The 23,444-nt window shown below is 38.3% G+C and overlaps 1 protein-coding gene across 4 annotated transcripts in view; it reads right to left on the bottom strand.

Annotated features, from left to right (window-relative positions):
* Positions 1 to 477: 477 nt before the first annotated feature.
* SPR (Sex peptide receptor) overlaps positions 478 to 23,444 on the bottom strand; it is an 86,817-nt gene continuing 63,850 nt past the window's right edge. For all 4 annotated transcript variants that reach the window (XM_066292181.1, XM_066292183.1, XM_066292182.1 and 1 more), the window contains exon 4: positions 478 to 1,495. In XM_066292181.1, the coding sequence (XP_066148278.1) occupies positions 899 to 1,495 (597 nt within the window). In that variant the 3' untranslated portion in view covers positions 478 to 898. The remainder of the gene's footprint in view (positions 1,496 to 23,444) is intronic.

Raw genomic sequence — 23,444 nt, 5'->3', positions numbered from 1 at the left:
TATTTTATCTAACAACTCCTCTCTTGTAATGATTATTTCTTGGTACGCAATTTGTTTCATACGAATCCTATAAATAGAAATCTAAACGGGTTTAAGATAAGAAACTGAACCGACATGACATAATTTAGATTTTTAGTGATGAATAGGTGAGATGCAGACAACTTTGAAGGCCTCTAAATGTTTTTTCTTAAAATTACCTCACTTTGTCGATGAGTTAATAAATCATTTTTTATATCCATGACCAATTTGAAGAACGCCATGTATGCAGTCAGTATCGAAACGGGGGAGGGTTACAGGCCAATCGCAGAATTTCGGACAAAGTATATTGCTCTCATAAAACCGACCACTTCAATTTAACCCCATGTAAAAGTAAGCGAACAAATCAGCGTCATCGATTAGTTTTTGAATGTCGGTTATTAAATTTTCACGTAAACATCATTAACACTCGGCGCCAGAACAAATGAAACGTCCATTAAAAACGTGCAACACATACTTTATTTCTTTAAATATGATTTATGACAGGGTTAATAACAGCTGCGATTCTCCCCAAATAAGTAATAGTACCACCGACGACCCTTGATACGCATTTTGCTCTTCTGTTGTAAAGCAGTTTCTGGGTGGTTTACAGCAGAAAATGTTGGCAGTCGGTGTAGGATTCGGGTTCCTTACTAGACATAGAGATTGCAGTCCCACACCGACTGCGCCAAAAATGTAGGGAGCTAGCTACTTTCGAAGTGGGCTCAAGGTGAAAGTAATTAGCTCACAACAACAATACCTCACAAAAATCAACTTCTATACATCTTGTTTGTCGTAAATATATAAAAAAAAAACATGAATTATAATATTTTAAGCGTAACGTTTTTGACACCTCACATAATTAATACCTAAATCTCTACAGTTATAAAACAGTCTCATTCGTACAGGTTCTTGGACCATTGACTATGGAGTACCTAGACGATCCATTTCTAGCGTTTGCTGAATCGGTGATAAACAGTTCTTTGAAGGTCTCCCTGAACTGTCTGGACATGCCGCAGTAGATGGCGAAGTTAATCGGATAACTCAAGGTGATAAAGAAATTGCTGAAAATTATCAACGTATTGGCTACGTGGTAGTCCAGGAATTCGATTACCATGCTTGAGATGATATGGAGAATGGTCACTACAGCCAGCGGTATCTCCACCAACAGAAAAACGCTTACGACTACGATGAGCATCAGGGTGGTGCAGTTGGACTCCCGCATCTTCCTGCACTCTGTTTTGGGCGCTTTTTTGTTGCTGGAGAGGAGGATGTCTCGTCTTTTTTGGGCTTGTTTCAATGCCCTGAATAAGAGGAGGTTGAGCGTCACTAAGGCGATACAGGGGAGTAAGTGAACGAAGGCGACTCTGAACATGTAATAGACGCAGTAGTAGACGTTGGTGGTGATCAGTTCTTGCACCCAATAGGCGTCGCTTTTGATGCACACGTCCACTGTTTGATTGTTCCACAGGACCTTCATCTGAAATGAGAAGACATTAATTACTTTCTGGAGGTTTCGTCTCAGATCTGAAGATACCGAAAAGACGGACTTTAGAACGTAAATTCAGCTCACATCAATTAACAAATGTTTCCACATATCCCTTCTTTCTAAACATCCTGTAAACGTCCTTAAAATGTCTTTTTACCACAGCGAACACGAGCATTAGCCCTATGATCCTTTTTGCCTGTACGTTAATCAATTTTTAGTACAGTGTACGTATTTACAAGACATCCGGATATTGGATTTCATTTTAATGAGGTTCTGGCCTGGTGGGTTTGGGGTGACCCCAGCGGATGTAAACCGAAAACCTTTGCTTTCTGATTTACGTCTTCGACGAACTTTAATTAACTTTCTCAGGAAATCCAATCCGCGTTTTAATTAGCAATAATCTTTTTCACAAAAAACCAATTAGTTTTGTGGAAACTAGATGGAGATATCTGTGAAAATCCCAAACACAAGAAGTGGAAGTTGGACTTGGAAACGATCTGTTCCAACTTGGGGTTCTCGAAAGGCATAAGAAGTCGGTGATGATGAACGTTCCCTGTGGACGTGCTATGTGTCCTTACACCGATTACCTGAATACTTACAACTAGGGGCATGACGTACACATTCCATACGTTCTTGTAATCCCATGTTTATTGAGAATTAAATTGTCAAAATCATAGTTTGCAGGCGAAATTTCTTTGTGCAAAACATTAATTACCTAAAAAGCTTCAAAACACAGTTCTAAATTTGCAAAGAAACGTGCAAAAGTTGGATAGATATGAGAATTAAAAGAGCGTCTCAAACAGATCCGTGGATATTCTCCCGGAGAATAATTGCTGCGATTATTCTCGGGTGATAGAATGGAACACACTTCCAGTGAAAAAAACCTTTGGTTTCTGGAACAAAGCGTCTTAGCGGGATTTACTGACTGGACACTAGAAAACTGAAATTATTTCGTAACGAATCCCAGTATAAAATCGTTAATTCCGATTGAACTGGGCGTGCAAGGCGCTTGGTTAATACAACATGTCACCCAAAATACGTTGAGACACTAACAGTAAAGAATTGGTGTATTATTATAGGGGGTCTTCTATGGGTCCACTGGTATACAGGGACATTCGCCAAGATGTTATGTTGCCCCATGCTGAGTGTGAGATCCCTCTACGATTTGTCTCTCAACACGACAATGATCCAAAACACGCGTATTGCTTTATTTCGAAGCAATTCCACAAGAATGAATAACCTCCAGGCTCTGCGGTGGCCGGCGAAGTCACCGGACCTGAATCCCATTGAGAACCTGTGGCAAGAGGTAAGGTATCGGATTTGTACTACAATATACTTACAGTCATAAACTTTTTATGAAGTATGTAATTGCCGTGTGTTTCTCATCCTCTAAAAGGTTATTTTATGGTTTTCGATAGGTAACCGTAAAACGTTGATTAAGATCGATAGAAAATTCTTTGCAATGCGACCCAAAAAAGCTCCAGAAAAATGTAAAATAGGGAGTTTCTTCAACCCACCCTTTTCTGCGTCGAAAGGCAATTTTAGATTTGTTAGAAACAGCAGAATTTTCTGGAAATTTTTATTTCTTCAGAGCAGGTTGCCTCGGGTGGCAGTTTTCCAGGAACTTCAAAACTCTTGTCGTTTTCTTTAAAACTCGATGAGCTAAATTGGTAGGAATTTCCCGACTTAAGTGATGGGAGAACATGCCTAAAAGCAAATCTCAGATATTTTTTTTTACCTTATTAAACACCCAGATTTTGCCATTCAAGTAAAATAAATTATGTCAATTTTCCCACTAGAGGAAATAAACTGCACTTCTCTTCCGACCTATAATAAAATCCCACCTTGTTCCGGTTTTAACCGAAAGATCGGAAAACCGAATAAAAGAAGCAATTTAGCCGCAAGCGTAAGCACTTTCCCTCGAAAAAGGCATTCATATGAGCGATGAGCTGAATTTCCCTTTGCAGTACCTGGCACTAATCTTCAAAGATAAGAACGAAGCATGCATTTAATAATAATCATTCTTACTTTACGAGTGCCGTAAATTTTCCAATAGTGCTCCGACCAAAGTACTCAGTTTCGTCTATGAGAATTTTAAACTTCACATCTGCTAGAGTAACGACGCTTTTATGGAACTGAATATCAGTGTTGTAAAAGTTAGTGGGGTGGTGAGAAACGTGCTTGAAAAGCAGTAAATCAAATTTCACAGGTTTTCCTCTATTTCTGACATGACACCAGCCAGAGCTGCTGATATGTTTGGGCCAGAAATAATGTTATTGTCTAAAATATGGTTTTCGCCTTTGTAAATTCTCGGTTTATGCTCTCATCTATTTACCTAAATACGCAGATTTTTATCCAGTTGGTCGCCAGTGCAGATATTTACGATCCGTGTCCGAAATCGGGATTTTCGTCCTCATGTTTTGAACTAATAACGAAAGACGTGGTTCAAAAAATGAACTGAGGGTTAAGGGCCTTCATTAAAATTCACAAGAGCAAAGGGCCCAATATTCGCATAATCGAGGGAGACGAGGTGTTTTTATCTTATCGGACCCACGATCGTGTTTCGAACCGTATTATCTCGGTGTTGTGTTCCAGACCGAACTAAGAATGGAGGATAAAACGGAATTATATTAACAGATCCAACTGGCTGAAGGATAATGCCGTTAGTCCCTGAGGGGAAACTTAATGGATCGTAATTTGTTTCCTACTTCAGAAATTTCCGTAATTAACATAGTTTTTCAAAGCCAGATCTGCCCTTTAAGTAGATCAACGTTTGCTAGTCGAAAAATAAGTATAACGTTCGCGATTCATGCCTAATAATATGCAAAGCAATTCAGCATAAATTGAAAGAGCATCTTGCATAACTATGGAGGAATTTGACACTTAATGTTAATTAGAACTATGAGGCCATTCCCTAATGATAACAGCCGGAGCAAAGTCTGGAAACATGGAGAGCTGGAGGGTCCTGTGGGGCTCTGCATGAAGGAAATTATAAAGTTTCCACCTTAGCGTACGAATTGATGACTTTGGGGACCAATTGAAGTTGGTAAGAACCATCTTGTTTTAATTTAGTTATATGAGAAAAAGAGATGAAGAATGTACGTAATGTACCCTTATGCACGATAACGTTGGAGAAGTGAACGAAAAGTTATCTCATATAATTTGCTGTTCCCGTGACATTAAAAATATGAAAAAGTTGGCATCCGCAGTTTAAAGCGTTGGAAAAAAATACGAAAAAATGTAATATCTCAATACTCTTGAAAGTAATTCTGCCGGAAGACTCTCAATGTCTGAAAACGGAAAAAATTGATTATTTCTTTGAAGGAATTTTGCCGGCACGCGTCCAATAAACGTCGGAAAAAGCGAAAACGTTGCGACTCGAAGATAAGAATGGGGATCTCATAAACGATAAGAGCTGCGACAAAATGCTGAGTCGAATTTTTATACTCCCCACTGCTTTTTCCTCCAAGCCACGTCGAGTTTCCAAAATATCTCGCTGATCTCCGTTTTTGAGCCTTCAGCGTTGAAACTTGTTTCAGCAATTATCGTTAATTTCAACTAAAGTTTTTCGTGAAAAAAATCCTAAAAGATAAGTAAATGCACCAAAAAACGACCCACGTTAGTCATCCTTTTAAAAAAATTGGGTCGACATGCACTGGTATACGTTTTGGAATTACACTCGGAATGGTGCTTGTGCAAATCGATAATACGCGGCGTTGGAAAAACGTTGACGAATAAAAATTCGAGAGAAAATATTGGAAAAACACGAAAACAAAACATCTTCAAAATAATTGCCTCGATACGTGCGCAATGGAAAACGATGTTCAGGATTACATACGAAATGCCTCTGTGCAAAAGTGCAAAGTGCAATTTGAAGTTTAAAACTTTGTACAAAAACAATGGAAAAATTCAGTACCTCGAAATGAGCAAACGCAAGAGGACATGGGCCGACATGTTGGAAATATTGGATATGCGGCTTGAAAAGAGTTGTGTGCGCCTGAAGGAATATCCAAATACTTGTGTAACATGGAAATGCGATGGATGACCGGCGACATTGGAGAAAGTGGAAAAAACTGCGATTCGAGGTGCAATGCAAATTGTAAGAAAATACGAAAAATTTAATATCTTTTCCATGAACCGTGCCGGCACGAACCCAACGAAATGTGGCCGTGGAATATATGGAATACACGAAAATATGGAAAAAACCAGCGACGTCAAGTAAAAAATACTGGAAAAATTTTGATATCTTTTTTTTACAAGTTTGCCACCATGCGACATTGAAAGAAAATGGATAAATGGTTGTGCGAAGCAAAAAAATTGAAAAAATTAAATGTTTATCTCTCATTAAAGGAATTGAGTTCACATGCACTTCCGAAATTAAAAGCTCGAAATACGTGTGCAAAATGACGATATGATGATGGCATATGATACTAGAAAAAAAAAAGGAAAAACTGCAATTTGGGATGCGAAATATTGGGAAAATTGCAAAATTGATTACCTGTTTTCGAAAGAATCGTGACAACATTCATCGGATGAAAAATGCTTTGAAACTTTACTCCATATACGTTTGCAAAAGAGCAATTCGACAGTTCGAGGTTCAGCGTAAGGGAAAAAATGAACCGCAACCATCTCTGCTGGGCCAATGCGGAATATCCCTTGGAATATGCTTGAAAAGCGTAGATGTGAAAATAAGATCGAGGACATCGACATTCGAAAGAGATATGTAAAATATAAAAAAGAAGAACCGGAAATCTCTCTTCAAAAGAATTGTGCAGATATGCGCGCAATGCAATTTGCTCTCGAATTATTTGTGGAACTCATGTGAAACAAGATAATATGATGGAAGCCAAATGGGTTTGCCGAAAAGTTAAAAAAATTGTGCCGATGTGCTGTATTAGAAAAGTTGAATAATTTTCTCGAATATTTATTCAGGCTTCGAGGGCGGAAAAAAGGACATTTTCGGTCGCGTGACGTATCACGTTTTTTTTAACGATCTCCTTTAGCTGATACTGTGCTCTCTAAATACATCGATATTTGTCACCGGTGGTTCAAGACAATGTCCTATGTTCCAGATGTTACGACCACTTATCTGATCACGGCCGAACCAGTGGAACTCTTCACATTTGGCATAATCCCAGGTGGTTCTCTGTTAGTTTCTTCAGTTGATCAAACTGCAGAGTTAGTCATTAACGTCCAGGTAAATCCGAGAAGACAATAGAAAATTCAATTCACAATTGGGAAAATCTCGGAAAATTTTGAATAGAGCGCCAGTATCAGCTGTTCCAGGAGGAAAGGAAACCCATCCAGAATGGTCAGAAATGCGAGCAAGTGGTCCGGCCTTGTTCGCTACGTCTAATTGCTCCTGATGGTGCGGAATCGGTCTGTCCTCTGTTAAAACAGACCTTCTATTTCGCACTCAAAAGGATCGGAAAAGCAAAATAACAGGAATCGGAGAATGGGTTTGCCAATCCCTTAAATCAACCCTCCACATTTGACCGGCAAAAAGTTGCTTTCAGATGAAAAAAATTGAACAAAAAATGTGGACTTTCTGGTAGCTCGTAAAAAAATCATTTCCGGATCTACCCGAAATGCTTGTAATGTTTAGAATAATGCTTGAAATGCAAATCGGAGAATGGTGATTCGATATGAAAAATATCGGAAAATATATTTAAAAAAATTCAGGATATCTCTCCCGGATGCAATTATACCGATGAGCTCATGAGAAAAAAATTGAAATTCGTATGCAAAAGTGGCAATATGTTTTTTAATCTCAGTTTAAGTAGGATTGTTCGACTCTCATCAGGCTGCCAAACGAATTTATAATTGTTGTGGCTGCGCTGAGCGGGAGGGAGCGATCTCATTTTTCGTGATCAGTGAAAGTTCGCAGAATGAAAAGTCGTGAGACCTGATGGAGTTCCAGAAACGTCCTACAGCAGCTGAATCCGTGTCGTTTCCTCTCGTGCCAAACTGCTTGTTGGTAAGTCCCCAAGAAAGGACCCTAAATATTAAACTCCGTTGCTGTCCTCAGCGCTGAACCGCAGTTCCAATTAATAGCGGACCTTTCAGCAAACTTTCCCTTTCCGAAAACGATAATAGGTTTACACATCTCTTAATTATTCTTGTGTTGACCTAAATGTCTGGGGTAATTTTAGAAGAGATGTTCTGGGTTAAAATAACTGTCTAAACGCTCCATGTGCTTGTCGTTGTGTACATTTCAGATCGGTAATAATGATTAGCAGAAAGTTCATTAGACGGAATGGAATCATGATCCGTAAGGGTTTTAAGGGTAATTCTACATTAATTAGAAAGATCAACGTCGCCAGTCTTAACTTAAAAAAAAAAATGTTGCTCCTTTGCAGCTGAAGCAAATTTGGAAAATCCCCACGAATTTGGGGATTTTGAAGACTGAAACAGGGATTAAATTCTCTGCGTCTACACCAAGATTACATTCATCCTGACACCAAATAATTTTCAAATCTTAAGACAGCTGAGTTTCATTCCTGTGAAACGTGCTTTGTATTTCTAACCAGAAACATGACACGAAAAGCCTCAAATAGGGGATCATTGACATAAAGGTCTGTCGCATAACAACCAGGGATTTTCTATCTTTCAGAATAAAAAATCGCCCAGGTAAATGAAAGGGCAAATTCCCCCACTTGGCTTTAAGGACAATTCTCCCAAATTACACGCTTCGCGAGGTTCCAAGAAAGGGCTCTTTATATGGCTCTTTTGCCAGAGACCTGTTATGTTTAATAATAATCCTTTGCTTTACGAGCGCTGTAAAGTTTTTGATAGTTTATGGTAATTTCGGCCAGAATAGCCATTACTTGAAATGACATTAATGAACTAAATTCATTAACTTAACTCTGAGATAACAACTATGAGTTACATTCTTCTATCTGACATCGGTAGGCTGGAACGTTTTCGAGGTTTTCTCGATATCCCAGTTCGAAGATATAATTGAGCCTTAGGGTCAACTTTAGGTCAGATGACTAAAGCAGGGTCCCTTATAGGGCTGTATTTTGACAGTTTCTCTAATGAAATTTTCGTTGGGTGAAAATCCTTGGTATTAGTCTGTAGAACGCTAAAAACTCTCCGACTTGAGGATCAATGAAATCAATTATGACAAATTAATTTTGTAACAATTATTCCTGCACGTTAACTTATAATTGGCCGAAATTGTCAACATTCTTTTTCGACTTCGGTTCCTTTGTGTACACATCTTGCGACTACCTCTTATAGTGTTTTGGCGTGTCTCTTAGCATCTCAAGTAACAAAAGCTTACTTCACGTCCTGGGTAACATAAAGGAACGTTTTCGTGACATGTCGCAGAAATGTGTTCTGGAAATATAAAACTTTCAGCAATTTTCCCCTCAACGAAGAACCCTTGGAGTTTTGTTTGCATTTAGTTACAGCCCTTGACAATTGATTGGTGGCCCTGTGCCTTCATCATTTTATTTTCAATCACTTCGTACTTGCAGAGCGGGCCCCATTGCCAAGAATGCCAAAAGCATTTTATTGAAATATTATATTTAGATGGGAATGGCCCCTTTAACTTTTGCCTGGCACGGTCTGTTTTTTAGACCGATTGAGGGGGGAGTTTTGCAAATTTTTTTCCTCCCCAACGAAACGATTTCTTTTACTCTCTTTGCAGATGTAGGCTGCGTGCAAACCTCAACTCTAGCGGCTGAGTCGCCTAATTATCGGAAACTGCTAATGTGTCCCTGATTAAGTTATCTCCTAGTGGACGTAAATAATTCAGGCCTAAAGCAGCTGTAGATTACAGCACAACAGTTCGGGTATCTTCCCACCCACTGAGAATAATAAATAGCTGCAACATGCAGTTCTAAAGCCATTCACTGCGTCCTTAACTTCTTGCACACACTTCATTTAAATTAAGAACAATTGTATCAGCTGAAATAAAATTTATGTATGTTGTAAACAGGAACTGCACATGAAATGACTTCTAGAGTGTTTACAGTTTTAGGCTGAAGTGTGTTTAATGTAAATTTAGGTCGTTTTGCTAAAAGGGCATGTTTGTTGAATTCCGGTGCACAAACGTGATTTGATATTATTCATTAGAAAATCAATTTCCTTTTTATTCGGGGATACCCCAATGAATCTGGACTGGTTAGCAAACGAGAAACTTTATCAATTGCACAGTTTTCCAAGTCAATAATTCAGTCTTCGTTCATTCGGCGATTCGGGGTTTGGGAATGCGGACCGCATCGAGCTACGATCAAGAAACTTCGGCAATCTTGATTACAGTTATGTCGATGTAAGACGGTAATTCTGATGCTTACTATGTAAGATTACATGAAAAAGAGATAATTGAATTAAATAATGATGATCAAACTAAGGAAAACCATTGGAAAATTTTGAGTCAGAAACGAGGCTTCTGATATGCACTGATTGGTGCTGCACAGGAAGCTTTAAGTTAATTCGAGCTTAACGACGTTATCGAGGTAAAGGTCATGTTGAAAAGGCGAATAATTATTATGAAAGCCGGGCAATTTCCTTATTTTTAGTCAAGACTTTTGCAGGCTCATTTACGATACAAATAGAACCTTCGGGAACAGGAAATGGGCTTAATCAACTGAAAGTTGGGTGACACTCTAGCTGAACTATACGGAGTGTTACTGAAATGTTTGCACTCGCTTTGAGTGGTGATGGAGCTGCCAAAGCGAGGCAGGTAAGTGTTTGAAGTTTGAAATGTTTTTTGTTTCTGCTATACAGGGGGCTGGAAGTGTAACTTACCAGAGTCAGTTCCTTTTGACTTTAAAAAAGTATGTGGTGAAGCTAAAATAATGCATTTTCTTGCATTTGGCGTTACCTTTTAAGCGCCCCGAGGTCTTGCTTGCATGGACACTTTCGCAGAAGATGTATTACTCGAGAAATAATTGCATTTCTTCCATCAATCTAATTTTTCCGAAAATGGTAATTAAAAAAAATCACCCTATATAGATCGCGTATTCGTCGTTCACTTATTTTCAATAACACCCGTGTGTGTTACGAATTTCTAGCACGCGCATGTGTTGGCATTTATTTCCGTAACTACCATCTCCGGTTGCCATGTGTACTTCCTTAGAGAATCGTGGGGATAATAACTATTGAGGTGGTTAAATTCGTAGGGTAATGAAATTATTCACTATCTCCCATTTTCCATGACTCACAAAGAAGGTTTTGCTAAAATGCCCCAAACATGATAAGAACGTCATTCACTAAGTTAATAAAAGCTCAACGTTGGTGGTGGCAACTTGCAGTGAGATAAGGAAGTGGATTAAATTCACGAGTTTTCTGCTTATCTTCGGATATGGCTATTAGTAAGAAAGCTCTTTCAGCCATTCCGCGAGATAAATCCTCATGAAATTAAATGTTAGTTCAAGGGATGGTTATAAAATTAAACGTTTGCAAATACACCGTAAACTTTTATTTCACATCCCCGAGTACAGCTTCTTCCTTGAAAATCGCCTTTGGGGTTAACATCGTCTCATTTAGCACTTAACCCTCGACAGACGCACAAAACATACTCGATTTTAGCTTAAAGGCTTTTTGCTGTTCAGATTAATACGTAAAACTTACCACTCGAGTTTTGCATACCAAATTGGTCGGACTTGTTCGAAATTTTCCAGGACTGCGGTCAAGCATAAAATTATTTCCTTTGTAAGTTCCGAGTTGTAGGTCTAAACACGCTTAAGGCTTAGGAAATTCCCATATCTGTTACAATAATTTAAAAACCACGATTGGATCATGTATGACCGGCACAGAAACTTTAGATCCGAATGCTGTAAATTAATCTATCGTGCAGCACCTAGGGAGTTCCTAGTGCAATCGGGTTTTAATTAATTTAGGGCGTCTTGCATGTAAATTTTACGTGGATATTATCGAAGAATAACAGAAAGCCTTGAATTTTTTTGCGACTCGTTCCTTTAGGGCACATTTAAATATTAAAATTCAATGCATTTTCCCGGGTTTCAAAACATTTTCCCTTTTCGAATCTATCTGGAATTATTACTTCCGTGACACTGCCCCCGGATTACCATTTTTCCTATTACATTTTTCAGATTGACCCGGGCGTTTTTTCAAAATATTCCCACAAATATTCTGTTATACGGAATGTCCCTAAATGGTCTGTAGAAAATCCTATCACTGAATTCTGAGGTCGCAATATTATGGTTTTTGGTTTTTGAGAATATTTTTACATCGGGACGCTTTTAGAGGTGATAAATCGAATTCGGTTTGAATTTTACATGAACATTGTAGAACTAGAGCACTCGGCGTTTTGTCAGATATTTTTAGAAAACGTAAGTTCTCCGCCTCCCTGCGCGAAACTTTCAACCTGCTGATAAGATTTATCTTCGCCAAATGTTGTTTTTTGCAATAAAACCTACACCTTGCAAGGGCATACATGGGCTCTGTTTCGGAGATATTTGGAGCTCAAATTGCTAGGGATGGTCCCCATTCATGTGCATTATCAATGTATTCCCTTTTCTAACTAACTAACTAACAACTCTTGCACTCTCCCACGCCATAACCGCTATTTACCTAATAAAATTGAATTTGTTTCGAAACTAGCAGCAGAAAGTAATTTTAAATTTTCATTATCCATTGATCGTGCAAAAAGAGCACATTTCACATTAATTTGGGTGTGCAAAGCTCGCGCATGCCCGCACGATCCGCTGTTGCTGAGAGTTTGCAATCTGCGGTTTTGAGGTTACGTCATTAGTGTGTTTTTGCCAGGCAGCTGCAGAAAAAAGTTTTGTGTTTCCATTTTGTTGAACGTGCCTCAAATTGCATCTGGAGGAGTTTTTGATGAAACGTTGATAATGGATGGTGACGTCACGTTTCGTCTGTAACGCTGATGCCGCAGTACTTCAACGTGATGCGTTGAGTTCATGAAGCGACATGCGAGCAGAAACTTTCCTGAGAACATTTACTTACGCGCCTTTTGATTCGACATATTGTTGGTTTTCCAGGAAGGACATGCGCTCATATGCGATATCTACTGATCTTCCCCTCCAAATGGTCTTCGGGGCTGAATTCTGGTTCATTTCTTTAATTCGAAGTTGTTATGAATGTTAAGGGCTTCATCTCCAATGGTATTCAGTAATACGATTGCGTTAACTTCTGATGATCATTTAGCGAAATCAGAAACTTTTAAGGATGCCTCGAATTTCTGTTTGTAGAATTTCAAATTCCCGTTCAGTTCGCCAGAGAAACTCCTGGCTGAAGGTGCTGCAATTAACTATGCCATTTTGGAAGTAACGCCGTGGCAATTTTCCGCACAAACAATTTCCACTTTCTGTACTTGTACTTTAACTACTTTACTAACTTTCGGAGAACTAGCACTTCCGGTTTGGCTTTTCTATTTCCCAGCAATGGAATCTTTTAACTTGATCTTTAAGACACGTGTGTCTGAACCTCTATGTGGTGGTGACCGCCGGCATGGAGGCGCAAAGGCTAAGTGCACCGAAACTGGCTGATCGGGTCGACCTTACCTCAAGTCTTTAAGCAGTAGTCCTACCAACCAAAATAGAAAGAATGGAGTATATGTTGTGTTTAAGGTAATGAGAGGTATAATATACAGATATGCATCCCACTAATATATTTAGTTCAAGGTATACGTACGTTTTCGTGATAATCGGGAACGTTAAATACCTTCCCCAAGGTTTGCCATTTTTGTATTGATCATGTTAATAAAAAGTGTATTAGAAATAAATTACTAATAAAATCATACTTAGAAAGGAGAAAGTTACGCTTCTTTAAACAGGGCCGGCATGGCACCAACAGCGCACTTTGCTCTGTACAACAAAAATTTCGAAGGATTTTTATCTGTGGCACTTAACAAGTCCCAAAAGAGACATTTTGCTAAAATACTTCTTTTGTAACGAAAGATCATTGCTAAAGAAGTAATTTACTTAGAAAATAAACTTTTAAGTCTTGAGTTTCGAAAACAGTTAACTTTTAAATTAAGCCATGTTGAATTAAATCGTGGCAGGTACTTCGACTTCGCAGACATCTGTAGTGGTGTACACACCATTTAGAGACACCCCGTATAACGCAATTTTCCCTGTACATTCCAACTTTCGTATCACAGATAATCACGTTTTTGGATTTGAAAAGTCATTCAATTCGAAAATATGGAGTTAATCTGTGCAAACTCGCATAAACTCCGTGTAAAGAAAGTTTTGATACGCGAGGAAACTAAGTTTTCCTTCTATTCGAGGTGCGATATTGGAAAAGTTTCTTAATCTAATAAGGTGATGTTTTCATGTGTTTTACTCTTTTTGTTATTGAGAAATATATTAGCATAGTCTCTGTTAGACAACAAGGCGATTGTGTTTATGTGTTTATGAGATTATGAAAGTGATGTAAGAGTATGTACAATACCCTAAAGGGTCAGCTTTCGACGTGAGGGAATGGAACGATAAGTGAAATTGAAGAAGTCCAGATAACCTTTACTGGTTCATTAAATTTTTCACTAAAACGCTTGAATTCATGCTTTGAGGTTTTGGTTAAAAGTGTTAGGACCCCAACGGTATTCAGTAATGTAGCATTTCTCTTCTCCCAAATTATGAACGATTCTCTAAAATTTGAAACATTAGTTGATACAAGTTTCCTAAATTATAGAGTTTAATCCTCACTTCTAACGAACTGAGATATCGACATGAAGCGGAAGTATATTATATACTGGCAAGTACGAATTTTAATATATACGGACTCTTTAAGTCCATGTAGCATCTGGGAAATAACTTCCACGAAATCCACAAGAGTGATGCGTATCCTGCCTTCATTTCAACGTTTTCATGGACCTTATCCCCTGGGTAAACTTGCCATTACCTCGATCTGATGACCCTTATAATGTTGGCCAAAACTAAGGCCACTGATATCGACGCAACACTTTTTCAGCGTTAAAGTTCACTCCCAAAATTCATAACGAACAGTAATTTTTTAAAACGTTTAAACTGCAAAAAGTGGCAACAAGGCATCGCTCATTTGTTTTACCGTAATCACGGCAACAGGATGGGCAATTAAATAAAATCGTCGAACGTCCAACGGTGTTGCCACATGGTGCGAGTTGACATTCGTTTTAAAGAATTCGTTTAAATCATTTTTACGGTGTTGGGTATATCGCAAAATCAACTGTTGATTCCCAGATTGAATCATGCTTGACATTTATGAGGTAAAACTTTCTTCACATTTCTTCAACGATCTAAGAACCAAGTTACGTGATAAGAATTCATGTTGTTAGTGTCAATAAAGGCTGCCTGGCTGTGCGATAATTTACGTCAATAAAGCATTGGAATTTACGTCTGTTTAGTAATTATATTGATGACTTATTGTTAGGATTATAATTAATTATAAATTCGTCGGTAATTGCTGTCCTCTCACAGCGGCACCTTGGGCATTAAATTTGATATCGAAAATTGCGCTTAGACACTTTACTGCGCCCCTTCAAAAGGAAATTTTTCAATTATCAGTCCCATCACAACCGAACACAAAATCGCTTTTAACGGTAGATAAAACAAAGTGACTTAGTTTTTCCCTACATAATTCCCGTAAAATCCCCGGCCTTAAAAAACTTGGAAGCGACAGGGCTTTTAAAGACTACAAGCTTTGTGAGAGCCGCGTGAATATGTATTGAGAGGGAAAGCTTTATTCCACACCTACAAGTTCATATACGAGAATTTCGGTTAGATGCTTCGGAGCTCGAATAATAGAGGCCGACATTACGGCCAAAGCAAATCTGGTACTGTAGAGATTAACCTGGATATATCTAAATATATAACTAAAAGAAATATTAATGAGTGTTTGCCACTACTGTGCAATTGAAATTTGCATGCATAACGCTCGAGTTTAATTATAACCTCTTTGCTCTGGAAACTTGTATGGTAGAGCCTGAAGGATTAATTTGGAGCATTCACGTGCAAAGTTTCAGCCTTGGGTAGCTTCAAAGATGAATCACCTGGCAGTAATATTTAACATCCGTTAAATATTACTACCATTATTATTTTCTGTGGTTAGATCAGGTGTGATAAATAATCATCTCAGTTTATCCTCTTTTATTGAGCTGACACTCAGTTAGGCAACAAATAACCTTCACTGAAACACGTAATTGCAATGTAACACTCCATGTTCTCAATCACAGGTCAGTTTTAAGAGAAGAACGGGGACAACAACCAGAAATTAATCGCGCCAAAAAGTCTACGGCTTCTTCCTCCCCTCTTACAGCTGATGGTGGAAAGTCAAATATTTGTAACAACACATCGTTCAACTCGTGTCGAAAACAACGCTTTCCGTACGAGCGCGTGAGTATATTGCCACGAGCCAACGGCGAGTGTCGCACTTGTAGCGCTGGTGAGAAATGATTTGATGATCATGTTGCACACCATATTTTTCAACGACTACGAGAACGATGGAAGATCTCTCCTTGATTCTGTCTAGCGTTGAATTTGGATTGTTACGATACGGTGGACTTTGTCAACCTGCTTTGAGCAGGTTTGGTTTCAACAAAAAATATATCTGTTTTACAGGTTACTGATTCGACGTTCTAGGAATGCAAGCGTTCTCGCAACAGTCCCGCTTCCCTCCTATAGATCTAAGAAAAAGATACGGTTGAAGTTACAATAATCACTTTTACTTTTACTTAATGTTTCAAGGTAATGAAACGCCTTGAAAAATATCGAAGAATATCGTAGATGTGGTTCATTTCAATGGCCTTAAGGTCTGGCCACACGTCTGCGATGCGGGCACGGGCCGGGTGTAGGACAAGGGATAAACCTGAATCGTATCCGGTCCGTTCCGTGTGTGGCCACTCACAGTCATGATCTTGGTAGTCCCCTATCGTCATACCGTCGGGTTTTTCGTTAATACGTTTCTAAAGTGCTGTTAGGAAAAATGTTCTTAACTTGCATTAATAGGGATATTGCCATTGTGGCATTAGTGTAAGAAGATGAGGGGAGAGCGGGAAAAGATAAAAAAGCAAAAAAGAAAATATAGGTCCGTAACGCGTAGAAAAGTAGACCAATGGGAGTGGAATTTATTACATTACTTCTTGTTGTATTATTTGTCGTCACTGAGATGATAAAGAGCAGGATAAAGTCGTACTTGTCCAATAAATTTGTCAATATTCATTTTAATACCAAAATAGAAGGAAAACCAGTAATGGCTATATGCAGGATCCGTTTGTCAGATGGCTGCAATATTTTGTAAATATTAATTAATAAGTATAATTGTTGCCGTCTGACCCAATCGAGATGCAAATAGGAGGGTGTACATTATAAAGTAGCTATAATTTAGGCTAGGTTAGGGAAATAAAGAGTGAGGTACCCTGATGATACGCCCATGTGTATGGTCACTGAGTTCGTGTGGTTCGCAGCATCACTGGAATTTTCCCAATAATAATCCTTGGTTGAAAGCCGCATGAAGTAAAAGAAAGTCGAGCCTCTCTTTGTTAGAACCAGGAAAGAGGGTCGAAAGACAGTCGACAACGGTTCTGACAAAGGATGGTTTGTGATGTTCAGATATGGCTTACCACATGGCGGATCGGGAATCGGTCTCTGGTTAGGGGACGCCGCTGGTTTATTGCCCCAGAAAGTAGCATTTAAGGTATTGGAGAAACTGGGAGGCTCTTTTTTTTCTCGAGGTGAAGAGTCGGCGAGGTGTCGGGAGTGTCGTGAAGGAACGCAAGTGTCCTCTTAGTCAAGTTAGTGAGTAAGCCCCTAATTATAACAACTCAGGAATAAAACCCTAGACAAGTTAAGAAAGAAAAGAAAAAGCCTACAAATATATGAAAGAAACTAAATAAAAATTGAATATTAATATTATGTGATTAAGTATTATGAAAGAAAATCACCGATTTTTATCTTTTTGGTAGCAATTTTAAATAAACCAGCGTAACACGTCCACATACCACATCACGGGCAAGGGGAAAACTACATAAAACTCGTCGACGGAACACGAACATGTCTCGTGTCTCTGTCGGACTTGTCCCGTCGATGTGAGGCCAAAAACATTCAAATGTCTCTATTCTTTTTTGAAAGGACGTCGGTCCATCGAAGGCTCGTCCCGCGTCCGGACCGTGCCCTTATCGCAGATATTGCCAGGCCTTTAATTGGAGACTCGGAAGATTGCGCTCTCAACTTTGCCCTACTGTACTTATTGTCCTTCAATTTACATAATGGCGCATTGGCATTCTATGCATTTATACATGAAATTTGGTGCTTCCTCCCTTTCTTGCCATAACATCAAAGCCACAAATTTTCTTGCTATGATTTATTCAAGTTCCGACACATTAATTACGATTGAGAGGGGCCATTTAGGAGCTCCTGTTCCTCTACTGAAAGCTCCAATTATTATTGCGGCCTTTGAATTAAAACACGACCAACGATAAACAACGAGAGACGATTAGAGATTTTTTCTGTATCGAAGTAAAATATAGAAAAAGGCACGTTTGGCACACAATGGCTTGACACTTTTTTAATTAAAAATATGAAATAATTCGCGTCGCGAGGAGTGGTTTAACAAATCAGCTTTGCTTTTGCTCGTTGATTCGAAAATGAAATTAATTAAACATTAATGGAGATCGGAATCGTAAACAACAATGGAATTGGTAAAACGAATATCTATTATGAAACCAAGAGATCCTAAATGTAAACCTTTACAAGAAAAAACGCTTTTTTGCATATTTACGTGTTTGACGGGACAATAAATTTATTCATTGAAGCAGGAAAATCTGTTTTTTTCAAACCAAACAGTTTGACAAGCGTACAGCTATTTAGGAACCCTGTAATGGTCACAAATTCGTTGAACTGAATTTTATTTAGGAATATGTCACAGCCATGTTCCCCTCGATTTTCTCGTGTAAAAGCCTTTAGAAGCGGGTTGAGCTGTCATTTTTTAGTATATCAATGAACACTTGAGATTTAAGGGAGAGATCAAACAGTTATGTTCCCTTCCTTGGATTGCTACCCAAGAACTCGGCGATTCCATTGGTATTGCATTTACCAGGTCTACCGGCATGAAATGAGCGCTACTTTGTGAAAATAAAACACCAATTTTAACAAGGAAACAAAAAAAATTCAAAATATTGACCATTGCTGCCTAGACATTTTGACCACCTTTCTGGCAATTTATGGATACCGCGCCAATAGAAATGTGCCTCTTTAGCATCAAACCAATTAGACACCCAATTTTCTACTTCTTCGTAGGAATCGAAGTGCTGCTCAGCCAATGCGTGTCCCATCGATGAAAACAAATGGTAGGCCGAAGGAGCCGAGTCTGGTGAATACGGCGGATGGGGTAGCAACTGCCTGCCAAATGTTTTGATGGTGTCCTAAACCGGCGTTGCTTTGGGTGCAGGTGCGTTGTCATGGAGCAAAATTACCTTCCCGTGTCTTCCCTGCCCATTCTGATCGTTTTTCGATCAATGCATTGTTTAAATTAATCAATTGTTGTCGGTAGCGAACAGAATTAACGGTTTCACCAGGTTTTAAAAGCTCGTGGTGCACCACACCTTTCTGATCCCACCAAACACTCAGCATTGCCTTCTTGCCGAATCGATCAGGTTTTGCAGTCGATGTTGATGGTTGTCCCAAATCAACCCATGATTTTTTCCATTTAGGATTTTGAAAATAAATCCATTTTTCATCTCCAGTAACAATTCGATGCAAAACTGATTTTTTTTCGTGCCTTTGAAGCAAAATTTCACAGGTGTTTTTTCGGTTCTCCATCCGTCTCTCATTCAATTCATGCGGCTCTCATTTTCCACACTTTTGGATCTTTCCCGTAGCTTTTAAGCCATCAGAAATTGTTCGTTGTGCAACATTTAACATTTCCGCCATTTGCTTTTGATCTAAAGCGTTATCTTCATCCAATATCGATTGCAGTTCGGCGTCTTCAAACTTTTTTGGTGGTCTGCCACGTTCTTCATTTTGCACATCAAAATTGTTATTTCCGAATCGTTGAAGCCATCTTTTGCCTGTTGCTTCTGATAAAGCATAATCACCATGTGGCTCGACAAGCATTCGATGCGACTCTGCAGCACTTTTCTTCGAATGAAAGCAAAAAATTAATGCTTTCCGCAAATCATCATTTTGTGGTACAAAATTCGACATTTTTGGCACAATGAAATAATATATTGTTATTTCTTCAAGGACTTGATTTGCACTAAATATGTTTGTCAGTTTGCATACCAACCAAACAAACAAAAAAAAGGTTTGTTTACAACAAATGCCCTATATCGAGACATTTGTATCCTTAAGCTCACTTCATACCGGTACACCTGGTATATCAGTACAAATGATAGGATTGTAGCTTGTTCTCACATAACTTATTTCTTATTGGAATATCCGACGTATGTAGCACCTATTGGAGGGCAAGTGGCAATTTTCTCCCTCCGCCCTTTTGTCAAGAAAAGTCCTGTGAAACTGCACTTTTTTGCTAACAATTTTCTATCAAAATTAAAACAGTTCTAGTTAGGGCCGGAATTTTGCGATTGCTTTTTCCAGTAGAGAGTAAACTTCACACTTTATTTCAATTATAAGCAACTAGGGGCCAATTATTTTTCTCTGTAGCAGTTTGTAATTGTTGATTGCCCCGCGTGACGCAATACTGCTCTTGACAAAAAAAAAATTAATTGGAAAAAATGGAAATCTCCTACAAGGCCTGGTACATCGATATTTACGTAAACAGGCAATAAATGAGGTGCTCGTAGAACTTAACCAGGCCCCGTTATCCTGCAAATTAGTGCTCAAATAGACAATAACTGGACCGAGATTATCTGCAGCAATATCTCACTAATTACACAAACTTCCGGTAAAATGCAGATGGCTTCGTAGTTCTAAGGATTTCTAGTCTGGCAAATGGTCGGGTCGGATAGAATTACCAGGCATTAATAGAGGTCCGGCCAATAATTAAACTTAAATAATAATTGAAATACATGCAGTTGGTTAAACTGATTATGACGAAGTACAGTTAAATTTGTCGTTCAAATCAAATCTCCTTGATATTCGTAAATTTTAGTATTTGTTCTATTATTAAACTGTTGAAATGAATAAATTTGCAGTTAAATGGGAAAGGGAAAAATGAAATTAATTTCGCTCGTTGTATTGCCTATCCGATTTCATAATATTGTTCCCCCTTTGTATCAGTTTATTTGAAATGAATTTAAAGTTTGATACATGGGAAAATAATGAAACATTTTGTTAATTAATTTTCTGGTGCTGATTACTTTAGATATTGACCAATAGGAATTACAGCTCACGGGTTGAAGCTGCAGGACAGATTATGGCTGCAGGCCATTCATCTCCAGCAGGAATTAATATAGCTTGGAAGTTTTGAGACACAGTTGTTTGCGCTTGATTAAGTGCTGTTGCTGAGTTTATTGGGGAAGTAAAATTTTAGAACTACGGCGAACGGAAGGGACACATATCAGGTAGTAGGCATTTTCGAAAACCCTCTGCTCTTATCACTTTAACACAGCTTGCCTAAGACAGCTCGTGCAGTATAAATAATTTATTTCTAAATCAGTATCTCTGTCACCAACTACTAATTGCAATCACTACCATCACCCGAAAGCAACTTTGCTCGTAAATTTCGATTTTTCGACTTTACTACACACTTCGGATTCACTATATCTACTTCGCCGTAAATGCTAAAAATTCCAAACTTAGACTGTTTTTCGCAGGGAACAAATCTTCTATTCAATCAAATGTAAGTGCCAATCATGGTGAATCTGTGCTATGTGTGAAGAAAAACTCATCAAACCCATCCAGAATGGAAATTTCGAAGATAAATAAATCCCAAGGCGTAGGTGAGGATAAAAGAAAATTGATTTGATTTTGCCCAGGGTTTGTCCCATTTTCCATAAATTTTCGTTAAATCTGCCGCGTTAATGGAGGAGATAAACTGGTCTGTTTAAAATGATGAGTTGAAAAAAGAACATCGCGATAAGTCAGTACGGAGAGGTAAGACATCACTGTCAACTTGATTTAAGTTTTCGGTTTGCTTTAGTTTTCCACTGATTTAATTCCGTTTCCCTGAGAACTTCAAATCACTAAAACTTGAGATAGTTATGGTGATAAAGGAGCTGTTTATTAGCGTGATTCTAATTAGTCCAAAAGCAAGAAAATGCCACAAAAATTAACGAGGCCCAAGTTCCAGCTTGTCTCAGTTTTGATCTATTTATGTATCGTTTTCGATCTTAGAATCAGTTGTTTGGCCTCATTTAAGTTAATTTATTGAGTTAAAAATTGGGCGAAATTTTGGCCAAATTCAAAAAAACGAAAATCGTCAAAATTTCAGCCCTGGATTTGTTTTAGTTTTGCACCGAGTCAGGTTACAGAGCTCAATTTTTATAAATTGAGCTGTGTAACCTGATTTTCATAAGTTGAAATAGAAGAATGGAAGGAAATTGGTAAGAAAATTAAAGAGAGCACAGTCTCTAATTTCAGCCCTATTTTTACTTCGGTTCTGTCCTGATTGAGTCTTGTTTCCATCAGCTTCAAATCGATCAAATTGTCATTTATATATACATTATTTACCGGTCTAAACGGAATCGCTGCCCGGGTGCCATTTCATAATATTTTAAATGATTTCAATGAAATTTTGCAGGTGTATTTAATGCACTGATTTGTGATCGGGGAGTTTTCGCACGAACGAATATTGATACTTTCAGATTCGCTTGGATTTCCATGAAAAATACCATTTCATGCAGATTTGATAGTCGGATTTTTCCGTTAAAATTACTCTAATTATTAGAGTGCACCATTTTGTAAACCTTTTCACCCCCTTCGCTGGGAAATAATATTATAATAATTTATCCTCTTCTTCGAATATCAAAATCAAAACCCTTGATGATTGTGGTTTACGTACGATTAATACTCTCGAAACTTTTCGGTGTTTCACTTAACTTCACGGCTTAAAATCGGAAACTTTGGCTTGTCAAAACCATACACGTTTCCCATTCTGCATATGAAAACACTTTACCAAACAACGTTTGACCCCGTGCGAAACAAAATTTCCAAACCGCTCGTTTCCCAATTAAACTCTTCATTTGAATTTCGCGCTCGCTTATATTGCCTCAATTCAGTTTCAAGCTTGAAATGGAAGTTGCTAATTCTCGCTTATGTATACTGTCATTTAGGGTTTTTCAATTTTTCGGTGTATAAAGAGTCGTCAACGGGACCTATCATAAATTCCTATATATGTATAGGCTATCGCAGATCAAAGCGCACGTATTTGAATCATATACAAATCAATTTTGAAATTAAATAAAGATTCAATCCGGTCCTTATATCTGTATAATGGAAGGCCTGCCTTTTTTCGTATATACTCCCTAGAGTACATGCTCCCTAGAGCTGAAACAAGAGATTTTTGGCCGAAGAAAAAAAACACATATCTATCATGTTATTAGTAGAATCTTTATAATTCGAGGACACCCTATATACTATGAAACAGCTGTAAAAAACTAATTTTGATTAGTTTTCCCAGCCCGCAACAATTTTGTGCACCACACACGAGCATTCGGCCTAGCTTGAGAGCTTTTTTATTCATATGATTGACAACCACCTAAGGATTTTTTGCTGGAAAGAAAATTTCAAATTCCAGCCAATTTCCACTATTTTTGGTCGGCTTTATCAGATATGCGGATACTGATCGAAACAAGTTCTGAACAGCGGAAAAATGGGATTACTGAATATTTATCTAGTTAACAAGCTTTAAAAGAGATAGATCCACCTGTTGCCTTCCATACAAATAACGTTGTTAATGTTGTTCACATCGAACTTTTACAAAATAACAGATTTTCGTGAAAGCTTCGAGCCAAAAATGCATTATGCAGGAGCATTCAAATGCTGCGGCGTTACGACCTATAGAGAACTTTTAACGGGAATCTGCCTCCTGTGATAGGGCGGATTGGGTTTGTATAATAGATGTTGTA

Source organism: Euwallacea fornicatus, chromosome 17 (genome assembly GCF_040115645.1).
Source record: "Euwallacea fornicatus isolate EFF26 chromosome 17, ASM4011564v1, whole genome shotgun sequence".
In the NCBI taxonomy this organism is placed as follows: domain Eukaryota; kingdom Metazoa; phylum Arthropoda; class Insecta; order Coleoptera; family Curculionidae; genus Euwallacea; species Euwallacea fornicatus.
This window is presented reverse-complemented; position numbering and strand designations above follow the sequence as displayed.